Genomic DNA, 27527 nt, shown 5'->3' on the forward strand with positions numbered 1-27527 from the left:
GGTGGCCAGGGCGGGGTGACCACCCCATAGGCACATTTCCAGCCAAAGCCATCACGGTGGTCCCAGACTCTGCTGGGCTCACAGCCCTATTTGTGAGCTGAGTGAAGGTCTCCTTCCAGGCAAGCCTTGAGAGATCTGTCACCATGGGCAGTAATTTGTGAATGTTGTGCAAAACGCACGGAATTGCCTAACGTGTGGGTCCCTCACTTGTGAAATAAATACATAAACTGTATCTAACAAGACAAATATAATGAAGGCATCATAAAAAAAAGAGGCAGCTCTGGTATAAATTCTTGCTGGTAGAGCTGTAAGTCTGAAAGGTGGATTATAGAACTGCAGTTTGGAAGATTGAATGGCCCATAAACATTTTCATATTTCATTAGCCGATTAATGGACGGCTTTTTTCTTTTTGTGGAGGGGGGACACAACTTTGCTGATTCTAAGCAAAAATTGTAGGAAAGAAATGAAAGCAGCTGATGAAACCTTTCCGGGGGCCTGTCCCATTATGGATTGTCCCAATTAATGCCCATGCTGCTCTCTGTCAAGATGCATTCTGCCTGTCCGGTTACTGTTAATAGATTTCTCATAAGTGGCTGGATTGTAAAAACCTCATAACTCAGTTTAATGCCACCAATAAAATTATCTCTGGACGTCTGGCCTGGATTCCAGTCAGCTCGTGGTCCATGGGGAACTGCTGTTTACCCTTTCTTTTCCTAATTCCAAACATGGTCTTAATTAAAAAATGAAGCAGCAGAGATTGCCTGCAAAGGCATCTTCCTCAGGGTCTGTTTTTAGTCCTGAACATGAGCTGATTTGTCAAACTCTTCAGTGAGATTTTGTCCAGGTGGGGCTCTGGGCTTGATGATGAGATGTTGTGACCCCTGTTACCCTGCAACATAAACACAGCAGAGGGATGCAGCAAGTCTGTGAGCTCCTCAGCAGGGAGACTTGTCAGCACCAGCTGCCCAGATCGTGGAGGGTGACTGTGGCTGAGGCAAAGCAGGTGGATGAGGATGGACTTTGGGCAATTTGTTGTGTAGAAGGGGAGGGATGCTGTTGGTGCAGCTTGGGAGAGGTGATTCCATGCTGCCAGAGTCCTGGGTCCTTGCCCAGAGGGAAGCCTCTTTCTTTGGAGTGCAGTTGAGTTGTCCTTTGCTTTTCCATCATCTCATAACCCGTTATTAAAGGGGTTTGTCCCTTGGTTTGTAGTGGGGGTGGGCACTGGCAGAATCTGTAACCTGCAGAGCTGCAAAGGCAGGCCTGAAATTTCAGTTTATTGGGCCTTCCTTCATGCACAGGAGTTGTCTGGTGGTTCTCTCTGTCACTGTCCAGTCCAACAAGAGCAGAGTGAGCAGAGAGGCATCACACAGGGACCTTGGGCATCTTGTACAAGTGGCTGGGGTTGGGTACAAGCACATCCCCAGCCTGCTCCCACCCTCTCCCTCTTTCCCTGGCAGATCCACTCGGACTCGGACGAGGGAGACGGCTCCATCAAGTACACAATCTCCGGGGAGGGCGCAGGCACCATCTTCCTCATCGACGAGATCACAGGTGACATCCACGCCACCGAGCGCCTGGACCGGGAGCAGAAAACCTTCTACACGCTGCGGGCACAGGCCCGGGACAGACAGACGGACCAGCTGCTGGAGCCCGAGTCCGAGTTCATCATCAAGGTGCAGGACATCAACGACAGCGAGCCGCGCTTCCTCGAGGGGCCCTACATCGGCAGCGTGGCCGAGCTGTCCCCCGTCGGTAGGTCTGCTCTGGGCTGGGAAAGCTGCACCTCTCCCCTGTCAGACCTTTGAGCCCACTGTACCCCACAAAAACCACTTGCAAATCCCAGGGATTGCAGAGCTAGGGAGCCAAAAGGGAAAAATAAATAAGGTGGCTTAAGAAAAACAAGTGGATAAATCCTCTGAGCTGATTGCCAGCCTTTGGCTGAGCGCTCAGTCTCAGCCCTAAGCCGTGCTCTGGGGACGGGTCGTGGTGGTGCCAGCTGCCTGCTGTGCATTGACTCTGGCTTTGCACAGCCCCCTCCCTCCTAAATGCTGGCTGGTTGGACTAAACCCTCACAAATCAAGGGGCTCACGTCTGCCTGTGGTTCAGATTGGTCTGAGTGGTGCTTCTCCCCCAGCTCAGAACATCCTCTGTGTGCTGCTTTGCTGCTCTTCTGAGCCCCGGGGCTGCTCAGACATCATCCCTTTGAGCGTCCCCACGCAGAACTGCCAGGCCCTTCTCAGCTGGATCTGCCCCTCTCTGAGGAGCCAGGCCTTGTTGACTGAGGTTGGGGAATTCATGTCCCTGTGGCAGAAGTGTCTTCCCTGTGTTAGCCTTAACTGCCCATCCCCTTGGCACCAGGCCCCTCTGAAGTGTGTTGGTGTGGTCACCTTGCTGAAGCTCTGAGGGCCAGGCTGATGATGAGGCTGCACGAGTCCATCCCCCAGGGATGTCAGAGCAGGACAGTCAGCATTGTGCTCACCCAAGCTTCAGCATGGGTGCGGGGAGGTGATGTGTGAGCTGCAGCACTGCTGCCCTCGCTTCTGCTGGGTTCCCCTGCTGCTGAGCACAGCTGGAGTCCGGGAGAATGGCTGGAGCTGCACTGCCTGAAGCCACAGCATTCCCTGTGCACGCTGGGCTCTGTCCTACCCCTGCAGCAGGCTGTGTGTGCTGCAAGAGGAACTGTAAATCACTGGTCCCAAAGGCTGTGTCCAGGTAGCAGGCAGCTCCTGAAAGGCTGGCATTGAAGGTCAGGCAGGACCCCAACACTCAGCAGGGGCTGAGTCAGCACAGGGGGCAGCAACAGTGCCAGGACTGCAGAGAGCCCCCAGAGCAGGGGGAGCAGCTGAGAGCACCAGGGGCTTGAGAGGCCAGCTCAGGGGAACCACCAGGTCCTGCTGTGCTGCTGCAGGAAGGTCTGGCTGCAGGGGGCAGGGGATGGTGCTCAGGTCTGCACTGCCTTGGGACAGAGCTCTGTGGTTCATGTACAGCATATTGCAAGGCTGGTGCGTGGCCTCCAGCAGGTGCAGATGTGCAGGAATTGCACCAGAGGAGCTGCTGCCGCCTGGATTCTGTTCATGTATGGAGAACAAGTTCTCCTGAGGCATCCCAAGCTCTCCTTCTGCTTCCAGTTACCTGTGCAAATCCTCCCCTCAGTCAGAGAGTGACCCTTTGAACTACAGCTGGGTGCTCCTGCAGAAATGAAAGACAGCATGTGGGCACCAAAGCAAGAGGCATCCTGTTCCCAAAGGGAAGAAAGAAATTAAATTAATCTAATTTGCTTGAACAACATTTTTAAAAGCAACGAATTCTCAACTCTGGGTATTAGACAAGGATCCCAGTTCTTTGAAAATCACTAACAATTATGGAGCTGCCTGATCAGACTGATGTGAACAAGACATATCAAAGGAGACAGTTTCTATGCGAAATTGGAGATCAGAGGGAGAAAGAAACACGGTTTCACAACATGAAAGAAGGCGATTCCTGCAAATTAAAATACTCGGAAGTTAAAAGTGGAGAGAAGTGCTGTGAAGGGCGTGGGCTGCATTTCCCAGCTGTGCGCTTAGAGAGGAGAGCTGGAGCCAAGAGTCTGCTCTGCTTTCCAGGCTACCTGCCTGCCACAGCCTTGGAGCCTCCTGCAGTCTGGCCATCCTGGGGAGTGCACGGGCTCCTCCAGAGCAGCCTTGCCCTGGAGATGGCCCAGGGAGGGCCTCACACATCCTCCCCACGTGGTGCTGCTGCCTGGGCCCCAGCAGTGTGAGTGCAGAGCGGGAGGGACCTGCATGCTGCTGCTGCTGCAAGTGCCCAGCTCCCTCCCACTTCTCCCTCAGCTTACCAGTGCTTTGCCCAGGAACAGGCAGCACAAAGGACAAGAGGGACACAGCCTGTGAAAGCATAAACAGGCAAGGCTGGCAAGGAGCTTTCTGCTCAACCCTCTGAGGTTCAGCAGCTGGGAGGTAGATGGGGCTGGTCATGGACCTGCTGTGAGTAGTTCAGCTCCAGATGCTGCAGGGAGGGCTGAGGGTGCAGGATATTGGAAGCTGCTGGGTCAGGGACATGAATTTCTGGATATTCTTGTGGAAAGAGACCTGCCAGGCCCTTTTTGTGTGGGAGTGCTCCTTTTGTGGCATCAAGGCTGGGTGCAGTTGTGCTCATGGCTTTGTTGTGGTTGGTATTGATTATTGGTATTTGCTGTCTCTGAGCTGTACAGAGCATCTCCCCTAGAGCTGTGGGGTATTTCCATGAGAGTGACTGGGGAGTGTGCCTTGCTGCCTTCCTGAGTGTGGATGGAGGTGACCCCAGCTTGGTGCTGGCCAAGCAGGAGAATGAAGGCTGGACAACTTAGGTTGGCTATTAGTGTATCAAGATCAAAGCCTGGGGGCCTGCTGGTGGCCATGCCTGCTCTCAGCACCACTTGGATTCATCTGTAGTAGATGAATGTAGCAAAAAGAAGGGTGACTGGGTGACTGGGATGGGGCCACTCCAAGGGCAGGGCTGCTCTCCAGCTTGGAGCTGTAGGGAGCTGCTCATTCCCTGTCTCTGCTGCTCTGCAGCCTTTGCTTTCCATCCCAGCCTGAAGAGTTAAGGGTGACCCCTTCTTCCTCCTCCCGTGGTCTTGCCTTCCCAGACCTCGCTGGGGTTTGTGCTTGGGTGGTTTTTGTTCTCACTCAAGGCAGCTCTCATCTGCACTCTCCATTCCCTGCCAAGAGCAGAGTCCCAGCTCCCAGAGGTGGGTGCCTTCCTGGGGCGTGAAGAGGAATAAACCAAATACAGTCAGATCCGCTCTGTGACAGCAGGAGCAGATCAAAGGACATTATTTGCATAATGAAGGAGTACTAATTGGGAGGGAAAGTCATTTGATTTCCTAGTGTCTAAGAGGGAATAACAAATGAGAGAAGTGCACAAACTCTCAGAGTAACTGGGAGTGCTCTGCAGCACAGCTGCCCTTGCTCTGTGCTGGGGCCAGGGCAGTGTGTTTGTACGTGCTGCCTGAGACTGAGACTGAGAGTGCACTAAAGGGCTCTTTGTTCCAGGATCTTGCCTTGGCAGTGGTCAAAGTGCATTCTTAGGAAGAAGGAACAGCACACACAGGACATGTGATGCTCCTCTTAATATTCTCCCAGCCAGCATCTGTTTTCAGCTTGGAAATTTCTTTGGCTGTGGGTGGTTTCTGGGGGTTTAGTCAGCTTTGGTATCTGTCTTCCATGAACTCATCCAGACTCTTTGTAAACCTCTGCAGAGGGAAAAGAAAAAGGATTGCTGTTGTTATCTGATGGATCAATAGTGGCAGATGCAGGATGGTCAGGAGGATAAGGGATTTGTAAAGGGCAGAGGTGGTGCCTGGAGCTAGCCCCAGCCTATGAGCCAGGCTGGAGAAGTCATTGTTTTCTACACAGGGATATCCTGCTCTTGGCAGAAGCACATCCAAAATGGAAACTGACCCAAGAGCTTTATCTGGCCCCCCTTGGCACAGCTGAGCCAGCTGCAAAGCCAGCAGTTGGCTTTTCTGGAGTAACCTGGTCTGGCCTGGGGCATCAGGAGCAGTAGTGCAGCTGCTGTGGGAGGTTTGCAGCCTGGCAGGGAGGGCAGCTGTGTCTGCAGAGGGTTGGACAGGTCCCTGCTCAGCCCCCAGAGGGAGCTGGGCTGGAGGCAATACCCTGGAGTCACCCAGGCTGAGGAAGCCAGGGGCTCCTGGGGAGTATTTTCAGTGACTGCCCTGTGTCCACAGTGTGCAAACCAAGGAGCAGTGTGTGTGCAGGATAGGGCCTGAGCTGCAAATCCTGTTTACAGCTTCACTGCTGTCCTGTCACCTCAGGGAGAGGCTGCTGGTCAAGAGCTTGCAGGCTGCTCTGTGCTGGCACCCCAGGCTCAGCCTCTGTGGATACCCCTGGGTGGATCTCTCCCAAACATCACAGTTGAGCAGAATCCAGCACCAGAGGGAGAGAGCTGCAGCTTCAGGAGAATGCAGGATGGGACCCAGCCAACTGCCTTGAAACTGCAGGAGCTTCACCTGGTTACAGGAGGTGCTAAAATTAGCTGTAGTTTGGGCTCCTTTCCTGATCTCCCTGGGGTGTGCTTAGCAGCTGTCTGCTGCACTGAGGCGTGAGCCCAAATCCAGCACACCGTGCCTCCTGTTAGACAGCTCTGTTGGTTGCACAGGGTGGGTGTTGCAGCCCAGAGCTCACTTGTGGGGTGCTTGGGGAGCAGGCAGGGCCTGGAGTGAGGAGCATGCCAGGAAAGGCATATGCTTCCATCAGAACATCACTCCTCCCTTGGTGCATTTCACTCTCATTTCTCTGTGTAGCACCATGTCCAGATTAGAGGCGATTTGGCTGTACTGACAGAAACTTGGGGTCAAGCCCTGACTCCAGCACAAAGCTGGCTGAATGCAGAAGTGATTATTGTGAAAAGAAATTGTTTAATCTCCGTGCTGGAAGCAGAGAAAAACACTTTGTTTACCATACAGCCAGAACACTTGCAGGCAATCGGATTTCCCCCCCCCCACCCCCCTTGCTAGAAAGTGCTAAAGTCACTTGTGTGTATCTGGAAGCTGCTGGGAGCTGGGGCTGCCCTGTCTGTTTGTCCTTGGTGAGGGGAGTCCTTCCCCTTCTGCACTGTGCTCTAGGTCATGGGCCAGGCTCCAAACACTGCCCTGCCCAAGTGAGGATCTCATCCAGGCTGCCTTTGGCAGCCCCTCAGGGACCTGAGCCTCTCCATGGGATGCTGTGGTTTGCTCCCCATGGCACCACGTTTACCAGCTCCATGCCAGGGGCTGGGGTGCTTTGTGCAGTGCCTTTCTCTGGCCAGACACCCCAAAAGAAGTTTCACAGTAGCACACTGGAGTAATTGCACCCTGCCAGGTTACTGCCCTGGGGCTTGTCCTGTGGGGTGAGAGGGCTGTGCAGTGAACCTCCTCTGGGCCTGGCTTTCTACCAAGTCAGGATGTTCACAAGATTGCAAGAAACTCACTTCTGCTCCAGTAATTTTTAAGCTACTCTAGTTCCTTTTTTCCCTGGTGTCCTGCCTGAATGTGTCTGGGGTGCACCAGCCACTGCAGGTGTTTGGGGCCAGGCAAAAGCTGTAAATTGCATTGTTTATAAACTCCCACCTGCCTCCTGGCCCATGGCACCCAGGCACCTGGGATGAGAGTGCTGCACGCTGGCATCAGGCCAGGGAATGTGGCTTTGCATGACACAGCACTCCTTGCAGGGTCCCTGATGTTCTGTGAGCTGAAGTGCCTGAGTGCTGTCCTGGAGCTGGCCAGACCCACACAGAAAGGGCTCTCAGCATGGCCAGAAAGTGTCCCTGGTCTCTACCCAAGCTGAAGGTGGCAACTGAGCCCCAGAGCTGGTCTGGAGAGCATCTGGAGGCTCCTGGTTTCACCACAGAATGGTGGCTGCTGCCATGAGGAGGGACAGTCAAGTTTAGCAAGTGCTGGTTTTTCCTGCTGCTCATTTGCCTTTTTGCCTGCCCAGAGCCTGGCTGTACTTCTGTCCCTGGGGAAGTGACAGGTCCCAGGCACTTGCTTGTGGATTCAGTGCAGGGCCTCTCTGCTCGTGGATGTGTTTGGAGTTTGCCTGTCAACATTTCTTTTAGCTGAACGTGTTTGGAGTGAGTGGCATAGCAAGTGGTCTGGAGCTCTCAGCCTTTTCCTGCAGGGTTGCTGGGATGGCCCCAGAGGCTCTGGGTCCATGGGAAGGCAGTCACAGATGCCAGGACAGGCCTGCATTGGCATTCCAGAGCCCTGTCCATCCCATGCAGGGCACTGGGCTGAGCTGCTGTGCCCTGCCAGCCTTGGGGACACCCAGCATGGCAGGGGGGCTCTGGGGGCTGAGCTCTGCCCTCGGGGGAAGGGACCCTGCAGAGACACAGCTCCTGCAGCTCCTGGGGTGTCACCGTGATATTTTCTGAAAAATCCCTTTGCCAGAATTTCTTCTCCTGGGAAGATGAGAAGCCTCAGCTTCTCCATGTTTTGCTGCTCTGGAATGTGGTCTGGAGATTGTTTATCCAAACATGTGAATTGTTTTCACTTAATGACCAATCAGAGGCAGCTGTGTCAGACTCTGAGTCAGTCACGAGTTTTTATTATTCATTCTTGTTAAGCCTTCTGTCTGCATCCTTCTCTTTAGTATAGTTTTAGTATAGCATTCTTTAATATAATATCATAAAATAATAAATCAGCCTTCTGAGAACATAGAGTCAGATTCTCATCCCTCACCTCGTCCTGGGGACCCTCACAAACACCACAGTGGGGCCCTCCCTGCCCTGCTGACCCTGCTCACAGCAGGGAAGGGATGCTGCTGGCAGAGCTCAGGGCTGGCTGCTGGCCCTGGCAGGTCTCCAGGATGGCTCAGGGTGTGGAATGGGGACAGGCCAAGCAGGGCCCATGGGGACAGAGGATGGCTGGCAGCCACAGCCAGCTAGCTACTGCTCTGGAAGTGAGGGTCTTGCTTCCCCCTTCCTTCTGGAGGAAATCAGGGTCTGTTTGATCTGCTGTGCCAGATCTCACCTTTGCAGAGGGAGAATTAGAGATGGATTCTGACCTGTTAATTTTTATGTAAAATTGTTGGTTTCCTCTGATCTGTGGGGTGAGCTTGTCGGGGGAGGAACCAAGGTCTTATCTCATTTTACATGTCTAATTATCTCTCTGGATATGGGCTCGGGCTTCTTGGTTATGGGAGGCGGGTGATAGAGTACATGATGGATGTTTAGATTTTATTTAGTGTATCTTTTATGGCTAAGGCATGTGCCAGAAAACTAAATAAAAGCTGTACATTCTGTACTTGCTGTGGGCAGTGCTGTGCTTGGAGAGCAGGGACTAATATTGGAGCAGGGTGGGAGCCAGGGAAAGCTTGTCTCTGCAGGAAGGAGGGGACCAGGTTAAGCTGAAATTGAAAACCACTGCTCTTCCCATGGAAAGGGAAGGGTGGGAAGGGGATAAATGGAGGTTAGGGGAGGATGCTGAAAAGTTAAACCAGTAAATTCCTGATACCCTTTAGGTGACCTTGAGCAGGCACCTTTGCAGACAGGTCAAGGCACAAAGTGGGGTCAGTGTTCTCCACCTGGCTGATGTTGCTCTTTTGTTAGTGAGATGCTGTGAGGGCAGGTGGGGAAGGGCAGAGCCTTCATCACCTCTGGCATTGCTGGCTGCAGCCCAAGGGCACTGTGGCCTATCTCTGCCTCTGAGTGAGGGTGTCTTGCTGCAATGCTCCTTGTGCTGCTTGGTTTCCCTTGCCCTTGAGCAAAAAACTCTGGTCCCAAACATGGGGCTCACCCCTGGGACCTGGAGCTGGAGCTGCTGCTCTGTTTTTCCAATTCTTGGGAGTGCCCAGCAGCTGTGGGCCAGGAGCTTTCAGTGCTGGCACAGGAAGCCTGAGAGCAGCAGCCCACCTCACCTGTCCAAGGCATGGCTTGGAAGGGTGACACAAACTGTGCTCTGGGTGGGCACAGGTCCTGCCTCCTCTTCAGACTCTGCAGCTTGGCAGCATCCAGGTAAATTCTGGAACACAGGGAGTACAGCTGTGCCTGACAGGGATGGATTAGGAGGTGAGTTATGCAATTGAATGAATGAATCTTGAGATGCAGAGTCTGATGCAAATGTTTAGTGGCCAGCCTGTCTCTCATGATCCCTGGCTTGGGATGACTGCACAGTCAGGGCTGGAACAGGAGGCTGTGGTGTGGAATTGGGACACCTGCTCTGTCTGCAATTGTGCAGTCCTGACACAGGTATACAGGGCAAGGGCAGGGAAATAAACAGATGGTCTTGGGTCCTGTGGGTGAGGTTTGAATCTCCTAACCCTCAGCAGGAACAAGTGGTTCTTGGAGCATGGGATGTTTGCACAAGGTCAGCAGGCTCTGCCTGTGCTGCAGGTGCAGGAGGGGGTGCTGCTGTGGGCACTGGGCTCTCAGCTGATTGCTGCCAGGCTGCCTCTCTTGTTCCCATGGGCAGGTACTGCTTTCTGTGATTCTGAGACTTTGGCACCTCCAGCATCCCTGGGAGGCTTCTCTACTGCAGCTGGAAGAAGGATGTTGGAGACCCTGGTGTCATTTCCCTTCTCTGGTCCCTTTTTTTGCTTTCTGATCAGAAGCTTCCCAAGGGAACATGCCAGGCTGCCCGAGGGAATGTGCAGGGCTGGTGTGGGAGTGATCTGCCTTGGCTCATACCTGCCTGAAGGAGTTGTGTTATGGCAGGGAGAGGAGGAGGAAATGCAGCAATAGTATTTCTTAAACAGTTGTTTGCGAGGCAGAGAGCCAGTGTTGCCGTGGTGTAAAATCTGGACGTGCCTGGCAGGGATGCACCATAACTTCACTGGAGACAGCAAAGCATAAATAAGTTGACTCAAACTAGCTTGTTGCTGAAGACTGATGAGGGGGATTCTCCTGTTATCAGCAGAGCTGCAGCTCTGAGAAGGCTGCCAGGGAGAATGAAAAGCAACCATGGTAACTGCTTGTTTCCCTCAGTGAGCACCCTTTCCAGGAGATCAGAGTGAACTGGACTGGGGGAGCATGTGCATCCCAGCTGCTCACAGCAGCAGTGCTGTCTCTGCTGCCTCATCTCCTGCCTGAGTCAGGGCAGGGCTGGTGCAGGAAATCCCTGCCTTGCCTGCAGGCTCTGGGCTTGAGGTCTGCTGACAAAGGAGGAAGGCACCAGGGATGGTTTCAGCTCCATATCTGCCTCCTGTGACACAGGAACAGAGGCTGCTTCTGACTGACTGCTGCCAGTGCTTGACCTCTGGGCAGGGATGCACCGATCTGGTGCTGGAGATGAAACTGGGTAGCCTGTCCTCACAGTGCTTTGGTCACACCACCTCCTTTCTCAAGGTGTCTCTAGGTAGGGGTAGGCTTCCTTTCTTTTCTCCCTTCTGTTGTCTCTCTACATCTCAGCTGCTTTGCTCCTGCCCCCACCTTCATGTCCTGGGTCCTGCTTTTGTTAAATTGAACATGATGTCAAATTAAAGCCATCACAGGGACAGTTGGAGTGAAGTACCCAGTTTAATGAGGCAGCCTTGAAAATCAATAACTTAATTGCAGACATTTGATGGACTTTTATCCAATTTATAGTCCTCCTGCCCTGCTACGTGTAGAGCATGAGGACCTGGTGCTATGTCTGGCTCTGGACAAGTGAAAGTCTTTCCTTTCCTCAGGCTGCTGTCCCTGGGCAGGTCTGCCTGCTGCAGTGTGGATCAGGCCCCAGCTGGGTGGTCCCTCTGTGCTCTGGAGGTGACGATGTCACTCTGTGCTGACAGGAAGGGCGGGTGCCAGTATGACATCCCCAGCTCCTTCCCAGAAGGTCCAGTAGAAGGCTACTGGGAGAAAAGCCCCCAGCTGTTCAGACCAGTGATCTCCTGGACAGCAGGTCCTGCTCCAGGATGGCCCAGGATCCTGTCCCTGCTGCCACTCTGCAGCACACCAGAGGCATTTGTGCCTGGAGTCCTGGGTTTCCAGTGTTTGGAGGGGAGGTGATGCTGCATTTGCACCCAGCTGTTCTCTTTTCCCTCATCATTTGCAAGCAATCAGTGTTGGGCCCTGCTCTGAGGTCTGTGCTGCTCTTCTAAACTCCTGCCTGACTGTTTTCCTCCTTGTCCCTGCTGCAGGCACCTCTGTGATGCAGGTGATGGCCTCTGATGCCGACGACCCCACCTATGGGAGCAGTGCCCGCGTGGTCTACAGTGTGCTGGAGGGGGAGCAGCACTTCACTGTGGACAGCAAAACAGGTGAGCAGCACCTAGCTGGGCTGGGCCACCAGATCCCACAGTGGCTGTGGCTCCTGGGCATGGCTGTGAGCCAGATCTGTGCCTCCCTGCTGGCCACTGGTGCTGGATACTGCTGGCAGGGGTGTTGGAGAGGAAGCTCAGCAGCCCTGCTCAGGCTGCTGCCCAGCTCCATGCCCTGCCTGCAGCAGGATCTGCAGCTGCCTGCCCAGAGTGCCTGGTCTGCACCTGCACTGGCCAGAGCTCCTCTCTGCCTGGAGCAGGAATGCCCCCACAGGCACATAAAACTTCAGTGGAGAAGTTTTAAATACTACCAAAGGGGCCTTACCAAAGGCTGCATCATTATCACCAGGGCTTTGATTAAAGGTAACACTTTAAATTAAGGATAGGTTTATAAATGTTCTATTAATATTTAATGAAAGAACAGTAGAAGCTGCTCCATTCCTTAATAACTTATAATAGAGCCTGTTGTAAAATGCCTCTGTAATAAATCCCTGGCAGATGATGCTCTGACATACTGGTTAGGGTAGACCATAACCAGGGGATGTTGGGGTATATATTCTCCTTGCCTCCCAGGAGTTTGACTCTCATTACCCTTAATGAGAGCCTCACAAGCTTGCTAAGAAGGGAAGACACTCAAATGCTAATAAGGGATATTTAAGGCACAAAGCATGCAGTAAAGTGCCCATAGTTTAAGGAAAATTTGTCAAAGGACAAGCAGGCTGAGGAGCTGCAGCTTGTGTTGGAAAACTGGACAGCAAAGTCCTCCCCACCCTATTGCTGAACCACAGTGGCATGAACTGAGATCAAGCCCTGGGCTGAAGTACCACATCTCTGTCAGGCTGATCTGTGTCTGTGCTGATATTTTCTAAGGCTGGGGTTTGTTTGGAGATGCTGGTGCAAGTGTGAAGAAGGTCTGTGAGCCTGAGCCTCTGCACCTGCAAGAAACCTTTTGCCTCCTGACAGTGCTCTGGTGCACATGGGGAAGCTGAGCCCAGCCCTGGCTCTGCCACCAGCCTGGCTGCTGCTGGAGGAATGCTCACATTTGGGGTTTGGGAGCTGCTACACACCCCTGACACTGTGGCACGTGCTGGGAAATGCCTCTGTCTGGATTGAGGCTGGTGCAGTGGGGAGAGGGCACAAGCAGCAGGTTGGGGCTGTACCCACCCCTTGCTCAGGAGCTGTTGCACCTGGGCTCTCTTCTCTCCCAGATTTGCTTTGTTTTATTTTGTGTGTGTAGGAACAACAGGCTAACCACTGAAAATTCAGGTGCACGTGAAATCCTGTTAATCTGAGACAGCTTTGTGTGAGTGGAAGTCTGGCTGCTGGAATGGAGAGGGACCACTGGGAGCCAACTGCACAAGCCAGGACGTGCAGAGACTCAGCTTCCTGCCACATTAATGCTCTGTATTAAGGCATAAACTAAAATGTGCCCTGTGGGACTGTGGTGAGAATTAATGTCACTCTGGGAATCCAAGCTTCTTGATTCCTTGACTTTTTGTGTCTTAATTCTCAAGCTGGCTGTTTCATACACTGGGGGGTTGATTTACTGTTTTACTTGCTTGTGTTTCACAAAGGCAGAATTGCTGACAGTCTGCAGAAGACTCCAGCCCCTCTTGAGCATGTCTGCTTGCAGGATATCTGGCTGCTAACACAGGTGCTGGGGCTAACTCTGGGGGTCTCTGAGCTGCAAATGGCCTGTGGCAGCTGCCTCACCAGCACTGCAGGGCTGCAGCTCTGCCCATCAGCCCCTCAAGCTGTGGCTGCAGCAGTGCTCTGGGGGCACAAGGTGTCATCATATCCACCCAAGCACACCCCAACCTGCTCCCACTCTCATCCTGTCAGAGTAAGTCTTTATGCTGCACAGGGGAATCCAAGTCTGATTGCCCAAGGTGGCCCAGCTTCTGCCCTGAGCATAAGATTTAATTATCCATAGCAGCAGCGTAGCTCTCAGAGCCACCATTGTTATTAATGGCCATAAAAAGAACCATAAAAACTTGGCATGTTACATTTCTTATAATATATGATAATGAAGAACAATTTGATTTCCATTTTTGGTTTTGACCTCCTTCTCTGCTGTTTCTTGCAGGTGCATGCATGCATGTGCTGCCTTGCACACCACCTCAGCCCCTGACTCCTTCCAGCACAGGTTCTCTCCTCCCTCCTTGTCTTGTGCTCTTTTCACACCCTCCTTCATAGCACAGCTGTGGCATGTACAAAAGTGGTTTCCATGCCTGTGTACATGATCATGGACCATGTGTAGCTGACTCTGTCTCCTGTTCTTGGATGTTTCCAGCTGTAGTGTTCAGCTGGGATTCTGTATTCAATGGACCTTTCACAGGCAAACCCAAACTGTCTGGCTGCTGTGCTGTGCCAAGTCCTGCCACTCAGTAAGCCCTGAGTGCCTGCAGCATCTCGGGTCTTTTTGGAGGGAGACAAGCATTTAAATGGCTCCACTGGAATAGTGGGAGCAGCAGGATGGCATTTATGCTGTAGGAAGATTCCAGAATTGAATGATGGTGAAGAGAAAGCACAGCTGATGCACATGAGCTTTTCTTTCTTTCATATACAGCAGCCACTCTCATGCTTTGAGATTAGTTTCACAGACTGAAACTTGTGTTGTGTACACCAAATCAAGTTCAAGAACTCCACCTGTGTGTGCTGGAGGTCAAGGCTGGCTTTTTTTTGTGTGAGTGGGGAGCTTTACATGCATAAGCTTTTTGAGGCAAGGTTTTCTTGCCAACTGTAAGAATATCCCCGTGCCTTGTTGCAAGAGCCTGCAGGCATTAAGCTTTGTAAGCTTTGTGCTGCCTTCCTCTCTCAGACAGGGTGCAGCCAATATTTGCTCCTTGTAGCAGGTGAGCAGCAGTGCCTGTGCTGTGGCTGCCCTGATCTGCTCAGGAGAATGTGCTCTCACAGCAAGCAGCACACAGCTCTGCCCTGCTGCTTCCAGTGGGAAACAGCTTCTTCTGCTGCTCTGCTGGGTGTTGGCTCTGGGTGAGAGCACTGATCTGACAGCAGAATCCCCCTCACTGCTGCTGGGCCACGAGCCCAGCTCTCCCAAAGTTACACAGGGTGGGAGGTTTAGTGGCAGCTCCTGTTCCAGCTCCAGGAATCTCATCCTCACCAAGATCTTTCAAGCTTATTCTTTTCCAATATGGAGACATGCACCTGAGTGTGGGCACTCTCAGTGCATTTACATGGGAGGAGAAATCTGTGCATTTAAATCCACAGGCTGTGTTTTCCTGCTGCTTTAGATCACTCTGCATTCTCTGTACCACTGCAGATTATTCACCTTTATAGGGGCAAAGCTCTCTTTTGGCAGGCAGCTGTGCCTGCCTGCTCGTGTCTGTTCCTGTGTCCTTTGCAGTGCCCTTTCTTATCCCTGGGCAGTGTGGCTGGAGACTCACTGCTGCCTGTGATCCCTTCCTTGGGAGGGAGTCTGAAGCTGCTCAACACCCCACAGCCTGGTGCCCCTGTTTCCAGCAGTCTTGTTCATCCCTTTGTAGGGATATTGAGTGCTATAGAGCACCCATAGCATGTAACCCCATAGGTTTCATTATGTTTGCTTCCTTAAAAGCCAGCTTGTCAGTTTGGGCTGTGCATGGGAACCTGGCTTTTTACTGTAAGGAAGAGGTTGTTCTTCAAATCTGTCACTCTGCTGAATGCAGGGAAAAGGCAGAACTCAGAAGGTATTTGAAATGCAGTCTGGCATTTGTGATGACTTAAACCAGCTCCTGAATTCTAGAGCCTGTGTCCTGATTTAAAGACTGAGCCATAAGGGCTTGGAGCTTTTGATGCCAGTGAGAATGGAGATACCAGTCTGCTGGGATGAAGCTGATGATTATTTGTGTGCAGTTCTCAGGTTTTTCATCCCTACCTGCCAGCCTTGCTGTGTTTGGAGACAGACCTGCCTGGTCCTGGGGCAGAAAGGCTGGGCTGGGAGAGGAGCTGTGTCTGGGAGCCTGCTGCACTCTGAGCTGGGCTGATGAGCTGTTGATGTGGTGGTGGGAGGCAGAACATGTTTCTCTGCTGCTCTTGCCAGTTTGTTAAAAGTACCTGGAAACACAGGTGTATCAGTACATGTGTGTTCCTCTGTGCCCAGAGGTTGTGCAGGTCTGTGCCCCATCCCTGTCCCTTATCCACCAGAGCAGGCACAAGGGACTCTGAGTGTAAGGCACAAGAGTCTGCAGAGAAGCCACATCTATTTAAGGGGATTCCTCTTGTTAGCAAGACTGATCATTTACAGCTCTTTTCTGAGACTGGTGCAGGAACTTCAGCTGATTTGGGACCAAATTGTATGTTTGGTCATCTTGAGGAAATTAGAGTGCATCTACTAATGTGCTGAGAGAATTAATGTTAAGTGATGAGGGACTTAGCTGCTAAAAGAAGGGACAAAGGAAGGGTGAGTGTGCTGGCTCTGCACTGCCATGGGCAAGGTTGATTGCAGCCTGGAACAAGCCCTTGTTAGGTGCGCCATGAACCTCCTGACCCTTTGTGCCTCATACTTCACTCAGAGCACCTTTAGCTTCTACCTCTCAAATTGTGCTGAGCTGAAAGACAGGATGGGGGCTGGAGGGAGACTAAAGTGCTGGTTCTTGGAGCCAAGACCTCTTCTGCAAGGGCTGACCTCCTCCAGGATGTGTGCTTCCAGCAGGACTCATGTCTTGGCAGATATATTGGTATTTCTGTGTCCCTGCAGGCAGGTGAGGGCACAGGTGAGGAATCTGCAGTCAGTTTGGCAGGTGCCTTGCCATTCCTGGCCTGAGGCAGAGATGGGTTTGATCTAACTCACCAGACTGCTGGCAGAAATTAATCTGTTTTATCCAGCTGAATAGGAGAGGGATAGAGGAGACAGACCCAGATTCTTCTCAGGCATGCACACTAAAGAGACCCAAATGGCAGGAAGACAAGGCTTGTCACCATGATGGTGGCACTTCCATCCCTGGAGATACTAAAAACTTGGCTCTTGATGGCTCAGGGTAATCTCATCTGCCTTTGAAGACTGCCTGCTTTGAGCTGTCGATGGATCAGGAACCTCCTCAGGATAGGTCCCTGTTTGTTACTCCATGACTTTCTGGCTTATTGCTCCTCCTGCCCTCAGCTGGAGGGTGCCTTGTCCAGGCAGTCTCTGAGGATGTGGACATCTGACCTAGAGGTACCTGAGAGCAGAGCAAAGCCCCTAATGATGGGATTCCTGGAATACCTGCTGAGTGCTTTGTCCTGCTTTGTTTTTGTCACCCAAAGAGAATCTGCTGTTGGAGCAGATTCAGTGGTATTTATGTGATGCTCTAAGTGTCCCCTTGCCTGGTAATTATACTGATTAATCTGGATCGTGCTGGAAAGCCACATGTGCCTTGTACCAGAGGGTATGCCACCATGTGTCCACATTATTCAGCTATAACAGATAGTGACAAGAATGGAAGAGACAAGTCTGAGCTCGAGGTTGTTCTCACTTTGTTAGCAGCATCTGGGAAAGACAAAGTTTGTCAGTTTTTCCAGCTGGAAAGAAGGTGAATCTTGGGAGATGATAGCAATGGCTTTTCTGTGTTCTCTGTACAGCCTTGAGGAAGGAAGGTCTGTTTCCATCCTTTGCACCTTCTTTGCAGAGTCCCTGGGGGTCAGGTTTTGGGAGCAGAGACTCTGGAAGATGGGACCAGGTGGGTTTGCTGCTGGTGGGTGTTTGAGGCAGTGCCCTTAGTGCCACATGGATGTGGAGCATGTGTGGAGACCCTGATCTGCCACAGCCATTAGCAAATGGTCAGTGCTACCTCAGCCTAGGAGACAAAGCCAGCCTGACTCTTGGGCTGGTGGACTGGTGTGGCCCATGCCATTTGGAAATAGCATCCCAGTGACAATCCTGATGGGCTCCTGGAGGTCTGGCAGTTTGTCTGCAGCAGATCCCCCCCTTTCCAGGATGGACTGGGCACACAACACCATGAGAGGGAGTTTCTGATCAGTCTCCACCCCTGCCACAGGCAGAGATTTTGTGTGCCTTGTGCTGCTGGAGGAACAGGAGCTGGCTGGGGACATTGGCCCTACTCTGAGTGTGCCAAACAGGCTGGACTTGCTCTCTGTTGGGACGAGTGACCTTGGAGGTGTTCTGGGAAGTGCCTGAGCACTTTCCTCCCATCCTGCATGGCATATTATGAGCTATATCATTACGAGCAGCTCAGTTAAGTCATTACAGCCTTGGTGAATGCATGAGCTTTTTCCCTCTCATCCCAATTCATCACTATTGTGCTGACATGAATCATTTTCATTATAAAATGCTTCAGACCCCGTTAATTAACAGAATTGCTTAAATTTCAATGAGACAGTGCTTGCCCAGAAATAAAGGTTTTGTATTCACAATGGAGTGGCAGGAGAAGCCTGTCAGCATGAGCAGCTGGGGCTGGCCCCTGAGCCCTGGGGCTTTGTGCAGGACTGGCCCTGCTGCCCAGGTGGGAGAGTGCCATCCTTGCTGGGATGGTGCCACAGGCACGTCCTTGCCTCATTTCCTGCATCCCCTCTGCCTCCCTGTGCAAGGAGCAGTGGGACTCCTTGCTGAATGGCTTCCTCTGAGCAGAGCAGGGTGAATGAGGGGGTCAGAGCACACCCTGGGCCCCATCACAGGATAATCAGCTGCTCCCTTATCTGTGGGGCTGAAGGCAGGAGAGTCCCGGTAATTACAGAACCTGAAGTGACAGAGGGACAAGGGAAGCTGGGTGATAATTGTGCCCATGCATGAGAGCTGGAGAATGGCAACGATCTGAAATGGTGGTTATGTCTTTATAATAAATTCTAACAATGCTAATCAGTGGAATAATTGCTAGTTTCACAAAGGAAGGAGTGATAAATGTCTCCTGAACACTTTTGCCAGCTCCTGCTGCACCTGTAATGTCAGGCAAAGGGCAAGGGGAAGGAATTTCCTCCTCCCAGCTCAGTGGCATTTCTGGCTGCCTTTGGGTCACAGCACCAGTGGCTCCATGGTGTGAGCCCTTGTCTGGAGGTGCACAAGGCCACACCAGACACATAAATGGGGAAACTGGAAACCTGCTGGCTGTGGAGTAAAAATACCTGGTAGCCTTGATGTCTATCCCTGTAGCCATACCTTGGCTCCTTGCCTGCTGGAACTGAGCTCCCCCTCTGCTGTGCTCTTGGTGACTTGGACCTTTGATGCTTAGCACTGCTCGATGTGCTGCACATCAGCAAAAGGATTGCAAGGTGCTCACACCACTGGATGATTCTCTACTGTTTGCTCAGCAAGAGAGGAGCTCCCTGCTCCCCCTGGGTCAGACCCCTCACTGGGGACCAGCAGCCTCCTCCAGTTTGTCCCTAGCACCAGGCAGGATTACTGGTGAAACAAAGCAGAGATGAATTTGCAGTTCACAGTAGGAGGAGGTAAAGCTGATAGTTAAATAGAAAACGCTGGAAGAGAGAGGATTTACAAAAACATAAACCAATGTCTAAATCTGTGGGAATGTTAAAAAACTGAGCTGGAGGGGATTTTAAGCTGATTCCTGTCTGCTATGGGCTGCTGCTGGTACAGAGGGACTGGAATGTGGAGCTAATGACTTTGTATCCGTGTAGGCACTCCTTCCTTCCTGACCCTGGTGCCACATCAGGCCAGAGTCTTTTCTTTCTTTCTTTCATCCGCAAATTTTTTTTTCCCTACTTTGTTTCCATTTAAATGAAACAGTCGTGGGTGACTGATGATTTCTGCCACGCACGGAGTTTTCAGGCTTTTACTGCTCTTTGTTTCTTGTTTTACATTCCTTTATATTTTAGTCCTGGTCATTTCCCCAGTCCCAGATGAATACTGGAGACCTATAAACACTGGTTTTAAGAGAGTTACTTTTGTAAGTAGTACTAGCACACCATTCATTTTGCTAAGCTCCAGTGCATTCTCTGACACAGAGCATGTATTTTGTGGTCTCTGGTCTCCTTAACTTAGAAGGACACTTGAAAATAAGGGGTTTTGTGCAGACAGACTTTTAGGAATGTGCTGCCCCCCCCCCCCCCCCCCCCCTTCACACAATTCCCCCCAGATGTGCCCAGGCCTTGGCACCTGGTAGAGCCTGGGCAGGGGCACCCCTGTTCTCTAAGGGGTGCTGCAGCAAGCCTGGCTCCTGCTCAGCAGATCAGGATAAGTGGGCTGTTGCAGATGTGTGCCAGAGCAGTTTTGTGACTCAGCCTGGATTTTTACAGAGCAGACCTCGAGGCTGGCCCCAGCACAGCCCCCACATTTGGGTGGGGGTGAGGATGAGTCCTCTCTTCCTGTGACTCCTCCCCCCTCTGACCTCCGCAGATCTTACACCCCCCTCCCAGTCACCCTGGAGGAAAGCTCAAACCTCCTCTGTGCCAGGGTTTAACCCAGTGGGAGCTGCAAGTAGCCCACAGGAAAAGCAGCAGTTGGGACTCTTTCACGCTTCATGAGGAGACTTGCTGGGAGCAGGTTGAGCCTGTGGCCATCCCTGGGCTTCAGGAAGATTTTTGGGATGTTTCTGGCTGGCTGACAAGCTCCTGGGCTTGTTCTTCTCCCCAGTGCCCTTCTCTCCCCTTAGTTGGCTTTTGCTCACATGATCTCTTGCAGAGGGGTTCAGCAGGCACTGGTTGTGGCCAGCAGTGTGTTCCTGCAGCAGAGCTGGCCAGCAGCACCAGGGCTGTGGTTGTGGACAGTGTCCCCAGCAGTCGAGGGAAGTGACAGTGCCTTCTTCTGTGCACTGGTGAGACGCAGGTGCTGTACCTGACACCAGGTATGATTCTGTGGGCATAGCAATACTGGAGCATCTGCCCCGTGTGGAGAGGGAGACCCAGCTGATCCTGTTAAAGTCCAAAGTAGTCTCCAGTGAGCCCCTCCAGGCCCAGGCTGGCTGTGGCTCTGTGAGCTGCCTGTGCTCTGTGCTCAGCTGTGCTGCCGTTTCCAGGTGTGATCCGCACGGCCGTGGCAGACCTGGACCGCGAGACGCAGGACCGCTATGAGGTGGTGATCCGTGCCACAGACATGGCAGGACAGCTGGGGGGCCTCTCGGGGTCCACCACAGTCACCATCGTGGTCACTGATGTCAACGACAACCCGCCACGCTTCCCTCAGAGTGAGTGCTGCTGCCCGTGGGGGTGGGCACTGGCGCATGCCCTGGCTCCTGTGGGTGCTGAGGTGGACCCTGCAGGCTGAGCCTGCCTGGCCACTCCAGCTGCTGGCAGGGTGACAGTAACAAGGGACCATGGCACACACAGCTCCTGGGTCTGAATGTGTCCCTGCCTGGCAGCACAGTGGGGGCCAGATCCCTGCCCCAGTGCAGGGCCAGGAAGCACACATGGCTTGCGTGGTAGGAGAGCAGGACCAGCCCTTTCCTGAGCCCTTCCAAGCAGCTGAAGCCAGCAAGGTCCACCATGCTGCTGTCCCCTGGGAGCTGGGGCCAGAACTTGGCTGCTGGCCTGGCCCCTCCTGGCTGATGTGTGAGAGCTTGTCACACCCTTGCCCCAGTGCAAGGACAGCGACACTGCTCAGGGGCAGCAGCCTTGTCACAGCACAGCTCTGTTTCCCAACCTGCTGCCAGTGGCCTGTGACTGGTGCAGGTGTCTGATCTGGGACCCTCCCCAGGCAAGGTGCAGGGTGATCAGACTGTGAGGAGTGGCTGTGAGAGCTGCTCAAGGCTGGCAGGCCAGGGAAGGGGCTGCAGCTGGGAGAGGCTCAGCTCTTGGGCTGCATCTCCCAGAAACCAGAAATTGCAAAAGAATCTTTGCAAGGAATCAGAGAGCACTGATTGCAGGGCAGTGTCCACGCAGAGAAATCAGCCCTTACTTCACACAGCACCTGGAATGTCAGTGTTCCACAATTATCTTCCCCCAGCCCTTGTTTTTGGCTGGTGCATTTACTTCTCCTGTTGGGGCATTCTGGACTGTGGTCACGGTGGGGTTTGAGCAACCCTCACAGCCCAAAGGTGCCCCAGGGGAGTGTGTGAAGGGTGGGGGCAGTTCCAAGGCAGAAGCAGTGACCTTGGTACCCATTTCTCCTGCAGAGATGTATCAGTTCAGCATTGTGGAAACGGCCCCTGTGGGCACTGCCATCGGGAGGGTGAAGGCAGAGGACTCTGACGTCGGGGAGAACACGGACATGACATACCAAGTGAAGGATGAGGAAGGGGTGGAGATGTTCAAAGTCACCACAGACAGCAATACCCAAGAGGCTGTCATCACAGTACAGAAGGTGAGAGGGTTGATTGAGTAGGGAGGGCACAGCTCCCTAGGAGGACGCTTTTCTTTGGGGACTGCTGCTGTTGAATCTGAGTTGAAGAATGCTCTGAGTGCTGCTCTAGCAGTAGCAGTTGCATTTTTGTGCCTGCTGATGCAGGGAGAGACCTGTCTCTGCTCTGCCTGCATGGCAAAGCACAGGGCTGTGTCTGGGAGGAAATGCAGAAAAGGAACAGCACAGAGTCCCTGCTGAAGTCCCCCAGGGTGGCTTGGGGGTGGCAGTGAAGCAGTGAACTGTGCAGAGGAGACACCGTGCATAGGACTACAGAGAGGAATGCTTACAGCTGTTATTGATAGCACCTGTTAGAGGAGAAAAATGCCTACCTAATTCCTGTACCTGACCAGCAGCACTTTAACTGTATCTGCTTTTGGTGGCAAAAACAATCAAGCAAATACTTGGTGCAGGCAGGGAAGAATGATTGTTCTTCAAGGCCACTGTATGCAGCTTGCCTCCCCTGTAGAAATAAGAGCAGGGTGATTAATGATGAAAACTCGCTCATGTGCAGCACACACTGTGCTGTCTTCCAGTGAATCCTGGCTGCTCACAGCCTGGGCACCCTGTTGGGGGCCCTGAGGGGAGTGGGCTGGAGGCTTCTGCTTCTTCCTGCCCCCTTGGTGTGGGTGCTGCTGGCAGAAGGGCGAAGCAGAAGCCCCCAGGCTGCTACAAAGGTACTGCTTGGGAGCAGGTGGCTTTAGTGGCTCTAGTGCTGCCCCAATGTCTCTGGTGAACGAAGGGGCAGCAGAGGGGCTCCTTGGGCTCGCTATGGCTTACCTTCTTCCCTTGCCTCTTCCCCAGCCTCTTGACTACGAGTCAAAAAAAGTGCACACTGTGGTGGTGGAGGCCCTCAACAAGTTCGTGGACCCACGGTTCGTGGACCTGGGCACCTTTCGGGACCAGACCATCGTGCGGGTCTCAGTGCTGGACGTCGATGAGCCCCCCGAGTTCCGGCCCCCCTCCAACCTGCTGGAGGTCCAGGAGGATGCACACGTGGGCTCTGTCGTGGGGGTGGTCACTGCCCTGGACCCGGACACAGCGAACCACCCTGTCCGGTAAAGCGCCGTCCCACCCTCACATCAGCCACCCCAGCAGTGGGCATGGGGTCACCTGCAGGGGACACGTGGCCTTGCAGGGCTTGTGGCCATGGCTGGGGCAGAGGAGGTGGGAGAGTGCAGGTGAAAGGGGCAAGGGCTGCATGTGTGGGCCAGTGTGTTGTGTCTCGTGGGACAGGCAGCTGGCAGGTGAGTGGCAGCCCGTGCACAAGCAGGCGCAGCGGTGTCTCCCGTGGCAGATACGTCACTGACAGGTGACAGCTTTGTGAGTTCAAGGGAGTGCCAGGGAAGGGGCTGGGTGATACTTGTGTGTCCTTGCTGCTGACAGTGAGGTATCTGCAGTGGTACCTGATGCCAGGAGTGGCAGGAGGACAGTGGTGAAGGGTGATAAATGAGGTGAGGCTTGGGAGGTGCAGAGCTGCAGCCCAGCTGTGTGTGCGTGCGTGTGTGCATAGGATCAAAGATCAGAGGAGTTTATATTTGGGCAGGGGACATAATCCAGGCAGCAGCTTATCTGCACAGGACATTTCCCATTTCCATTTAATTTGTGGCTAAAGAGATTGTTACCTTGTTAAATTGTTATTACCTAAGGCACAAAGCAGCCTTCTGGCCCTGCCAACTGGCCTGAGTCACGAGCAGTTGGGTTGGAAATCTGGTGTTCAGAAAACATCCTCAACGTGTGGAAAATTTCCTTGAAATGTGTGTTCTGGTGCCAGGTGCCGACGGGGCCACTCACTTCCAGGGAGCAGCACTGGCTGAGACTGAGAGCTCTGCAGGGAGCCAGCCCTGCAGCAAGGGACTGGGAGGGACAGGGATGGGGACGTAGGGTGGAGAGGGACAGGCCAGAGAGGGCTCAGTTACAGCACTTGGTTGCATTCAGTGATGTCCCCCAGTGCCTGTCTGGGGCACTGAGCTCAGTGCTGTGCAGCCATGGGTTTCTGTTTTGTGGTGGGGTGAGGAGGATCTCCTGATCCTCATGCAAACAAAGACTATGATGATTAGAAAGCTCAGAAATGCATTTACACATGGAAAGCTGCCATCTACAGACGCCTGGCAGCTAGCAGAGAGTACTGTGTCACAAAGCTGGATGCTCAAAGTTGACTTTAGGGGGAATGTGAATGAAATCAGCCTTGGTGTGCCAGGAACTGTGTATGTGAGTGCTGCACCACTTGCACTAGTGGCTGCTGGGTGCTGAATGTGTTCTCAACATATTTCTGCTCACCTCATCCTGTGACTCTCCAGTCCCTCTCCAGTCAGGCTATGTGTGTGTCTGATTTCTTTTTTTACTGCCCCTGAGCATGTGTCTGTCAGCACACACCCTTCAGGAGAGTGGTGTGCCCACACACCTGTGTGTGAGCACATGTGCATGTGTTTTTTCACTTGACTGTTTCTAGCAGTGCTGCAGAACATAGATTTTATTTTCTGATCTGTAATTGTAGAAAAGGGACCTTGGGGACAGAACAATTCTTATTCTTGTTTTTTCTTGTTCTTTGTGCTGCTTCCCTGTGGAGCTTGCTGCATTGTTTGCAGACAGACCAAAAGAAAGCAGTGAAGGGAAGCTCTTAATGCTGTACAGAAAGCACTGGAGATTTGGACCAGAGAGAAGCAGATTCAAGTACTGGGCAGGAATGAGATGGTGAGAGCCCAGACTTTGCTTTGGGAGTCTCTCCTGCAGTGAGCTCAGTGCTGGCAAGTCAATGCCTCATGCTCAGACACCAGGACCCAGCCAACAGGACTCCCAGGCATCTGCTGCAGCTTGGGAATTGCCATGTGTTTTCCCTTGGCAGGGTTGATGCATTCAAATACGTGTCCTGCCTCCAGCTATCCCCAGGCAGGTAGCTCATCCTGTGTCCCCCATGCTGCCCTGTGGGACTTGGTCCATCCCTTCACTCCCTGGTGCTGGCAGTCCCTGCTGTCATGAGCAGTGGCAGTGCAGCAGGGTGAGCCTTCACAGACATTTAACATGTACCAAGTGCAGCTGCAGGCTGATGTTGGTCATGCTGATGCAGCACCAATGCAAGAGGAAGATAGAGTTGGATCTCTCCTGCTTCCCTGTCCTCTGGCTAGCCAGGTAATTTAATAAAATACTTTGCTGCGTAGGCAGCTGTTAACAGCTTCAAAGCAGTGCACAGACATTAATGCCAGCACCCTGCAGCACCAGGATGTGACACTAACCCGTCAGCAGGAGAGGCACTAAGTCACCTCTCGTTTCAAGTGTGCTGCTCAAAGTACAGTCACGAGAAGCCAGCACTTGTACTTCACCTCTGATACATTAGAGAGCACCTGGTCCTGACGGCATGACCAGCATTTGATCCTCAGTGCCTTGAAGTTGGTATGAACCCTTTGAAGTTGCTGCAGTTCAGTGGATCCCTTTAACTTCCTGCTCCTCTTGTGCAGCGGTGGGAGCAGAGGCTCGGCTGTGCTCCTGCAGGGGCTGCTCTCCGGACTCGGGGCTGTGTGCTGGCTCTGCCTGTGAGTAGGGGACAGCCACCACTTCTGTCACATCGAGATGCACTCTCCCCTTGAGGCAGGAAAGAACAAGGATTGCCAGAGACAGCAGAGCAGAAATCAGCTCCGTCAGGGTTTCCAGGTCCTGCTGACACCAGGCTGCCAGTAACAAGGTTTAGGAGGTATTTTTAGCCAAACGGGAAGGGAGGTGCCCTTGGCTTTTTGTTTTCAGCCCCAGGCCAGGAACAAAGCTGTGCAACTCCTGCACTGCCCAAAGCAACTCCTAGAGGCACATTCCAGCCTGATGTTCCCCTGCCTTCCTGGTGATCCACGTGTCCCACAGGATGCAGCGACTTTGTTTGAGAACAAATCCCTTCCCACAAGCTGGACTGGGTCGCAGTGACCTGTTACAAAGATGTGAGGATTGAAGGGGTGTCCCTGAGGCACCTCCTCACTGCCTCACTCCAGCTGCACAGAGCTCACTCTGCTGCCTGCAGAGCCCCTGGCAGCTGCCTGCCTTGGGTGTGAGGAGGCACCTGCAGATCACTCCTTCTCTCAGAGAAGGACACCCTCCCAGTGACAACAGTGCATGAGCAGGGAGCTGTGCTGAGCTCAGCATGGCCAAGCAGCTCTATGAACCCTCTGTGGGGCACAAAACCTTCTGTGCTACCAGTGTGAACAATGCCCTCCTAAAGGTCCAGTTCTTTTTGTTTTATTCCATCCCTGGTTTTTTTGCTTATCAAAGGTTAGAACTGTTTCATTTCAGGAAAAAAAAAAAAAAATCGTTTCCAGTTGGCTTTTTGGCTTTAGCTGTGTGTTTTCTGGGCGTAGTGCAGTTTTTCTCAGCTGAGCCATTGTATGAAGTATACAGTGATAGACTGTCTGTGTGTGAGGCTGTTTGTATGGGAGCCTTTTGTTTCTCTCTCTGCAGTGGGAGCCTGTGCTCTGATTGTGTGCATTCCAGGCTTTATCAGCACTGGGAAGATGTTGCTTGGGATTTAAGGTTCTCAGAGATATTCTTGTTTGGCATTCACAAAATCTGGAGACACGTGTTGGACATGGGCATTTTATAGACTCCAACAGCACAGCAAGAACTACAACCTGCTTCAATACAAAAGGGAGAGGAGGAAAAAACAAACACAACAAAAAGCTTTTCATACAGTGTTTGAAAAGCTCCCTATTAACAAAACACATGGCATAAAATGTGCTTCTTGTTGTGTTCAGGGGAAAAGTGAAACAAACTGCTTGAGAAACGCATTCATGGGAAAGATGAGCACCGAGAAAGCTGTCGAAATTAAACAGTCACTTGTAACATCCAGACCAACAGGCAGTACCAGCAGGAAGAGAGGGAAATGGAGTACAAGGTCTGCATCCCAATCAGAGCTGGGCTCTGCAGTTCCAGAGCACCAGCCAGTGCAGGAGAGATGAGCATAGGTCCTGTCTCTGAGTACCTGGAGGAGGAGGCATTAAATGCTGCCTCTTCCCAGGTGAGAAGCACTGTTGGACTGCAGTGGGGTGGGTGAATATGAAGCTGGAGCAGAGGTGGAGAGGCTGGTGGTGAAGGTTTTATTGCACAAAGTGATGTGAGTGAGCACAGCAAAGCACTGCTCTCTCCAGCATGGGATGAGATGGAAGCTGTTGGAAAATGAGCTCTGTTGTGAGATCTGTAGCTCTGAGGAGCCTATGGCTGTGGCTTGCAGGGGTTGATGGACATGCCTGTGCCACCCTCCTAGACCCCAGCTCCCATAGCAGCCAAGCACTCCAAAGCATCCATGGCCTTTGGGAGTTGCAGACCCACCTGGACTGGCCACCTCCACAGTCACAGTGAGTGCCAGCAGAGTCAGTCCTGCCTAGGCAGTGTGCTGAGCTCTGTCTCCTTCCTTGGGGCATACTGAGAAGGTGACATTTCTCTGTAGCAGTGGTGCCAAAGGGATCAGAGTTGTGGTTTGGTTTGTGCCTGGCCATGGAGCACAGGCAGCATGTCCCAAACAGACCGTTCAGAAGGGACAAGACATCCTCAGCAGCAAAGCTATGAGAAACATAAGAACAGGATCCAAGTGACATTACCCTGAACATCCTCCTGCC

General features: G+C 52.7%; 1 protein-coding gene across 2 annotated transcripts in view; it reads left to right on the top strand.

Moving 5' to 3' along the window:
- Positions 1-27527, top strand: part of CDH22 (cadherin 22) — a 77590-nt gene that overhangs the window by 28562 nt on the left and 21501 nt on the right. Inside the window, exons 3-7 of one of the 2 annotated variants that reach the window (XM_059862744.1) lie at positions 1458-1752; positions 11592-11711; positions 20618-20785; positions 21713-21900; positions 22741-22994. In XM_059862744.1, the coding sequence (XP_059718727.1) occupies positions 1458-1752; positions 11592-11711; positions 20618-20785; positions 21713-21900; positions 22741-22994 (1025 nt within the window). The remainder of the gene's footprint in view (positions 1-1457; positions 1753-11591; positions 11712-20617; positions 20786-21712; positions 21901-22740; positions 22995-27527) is intronic. The other variant, XM_059862746.1, reaches the window with a different exon arrangement.

Source organism: Haemorhous mexicanus, chromosome 18, assembly GCF_027477595.1.
Source record: "Haemorhous mexicanus isolate bHaeMex1 chromosome 18, bHaeMex1.pri, whole genome shotgun sequence".
In the NCBI taxonomy this organism is placed as follows: domain Eukaryota; kingdom Metazoa; phylum Chordata; class Aves; order Passeriformes; family Fringillidae; genus Haemorhous; species Haemorhous mexicanus.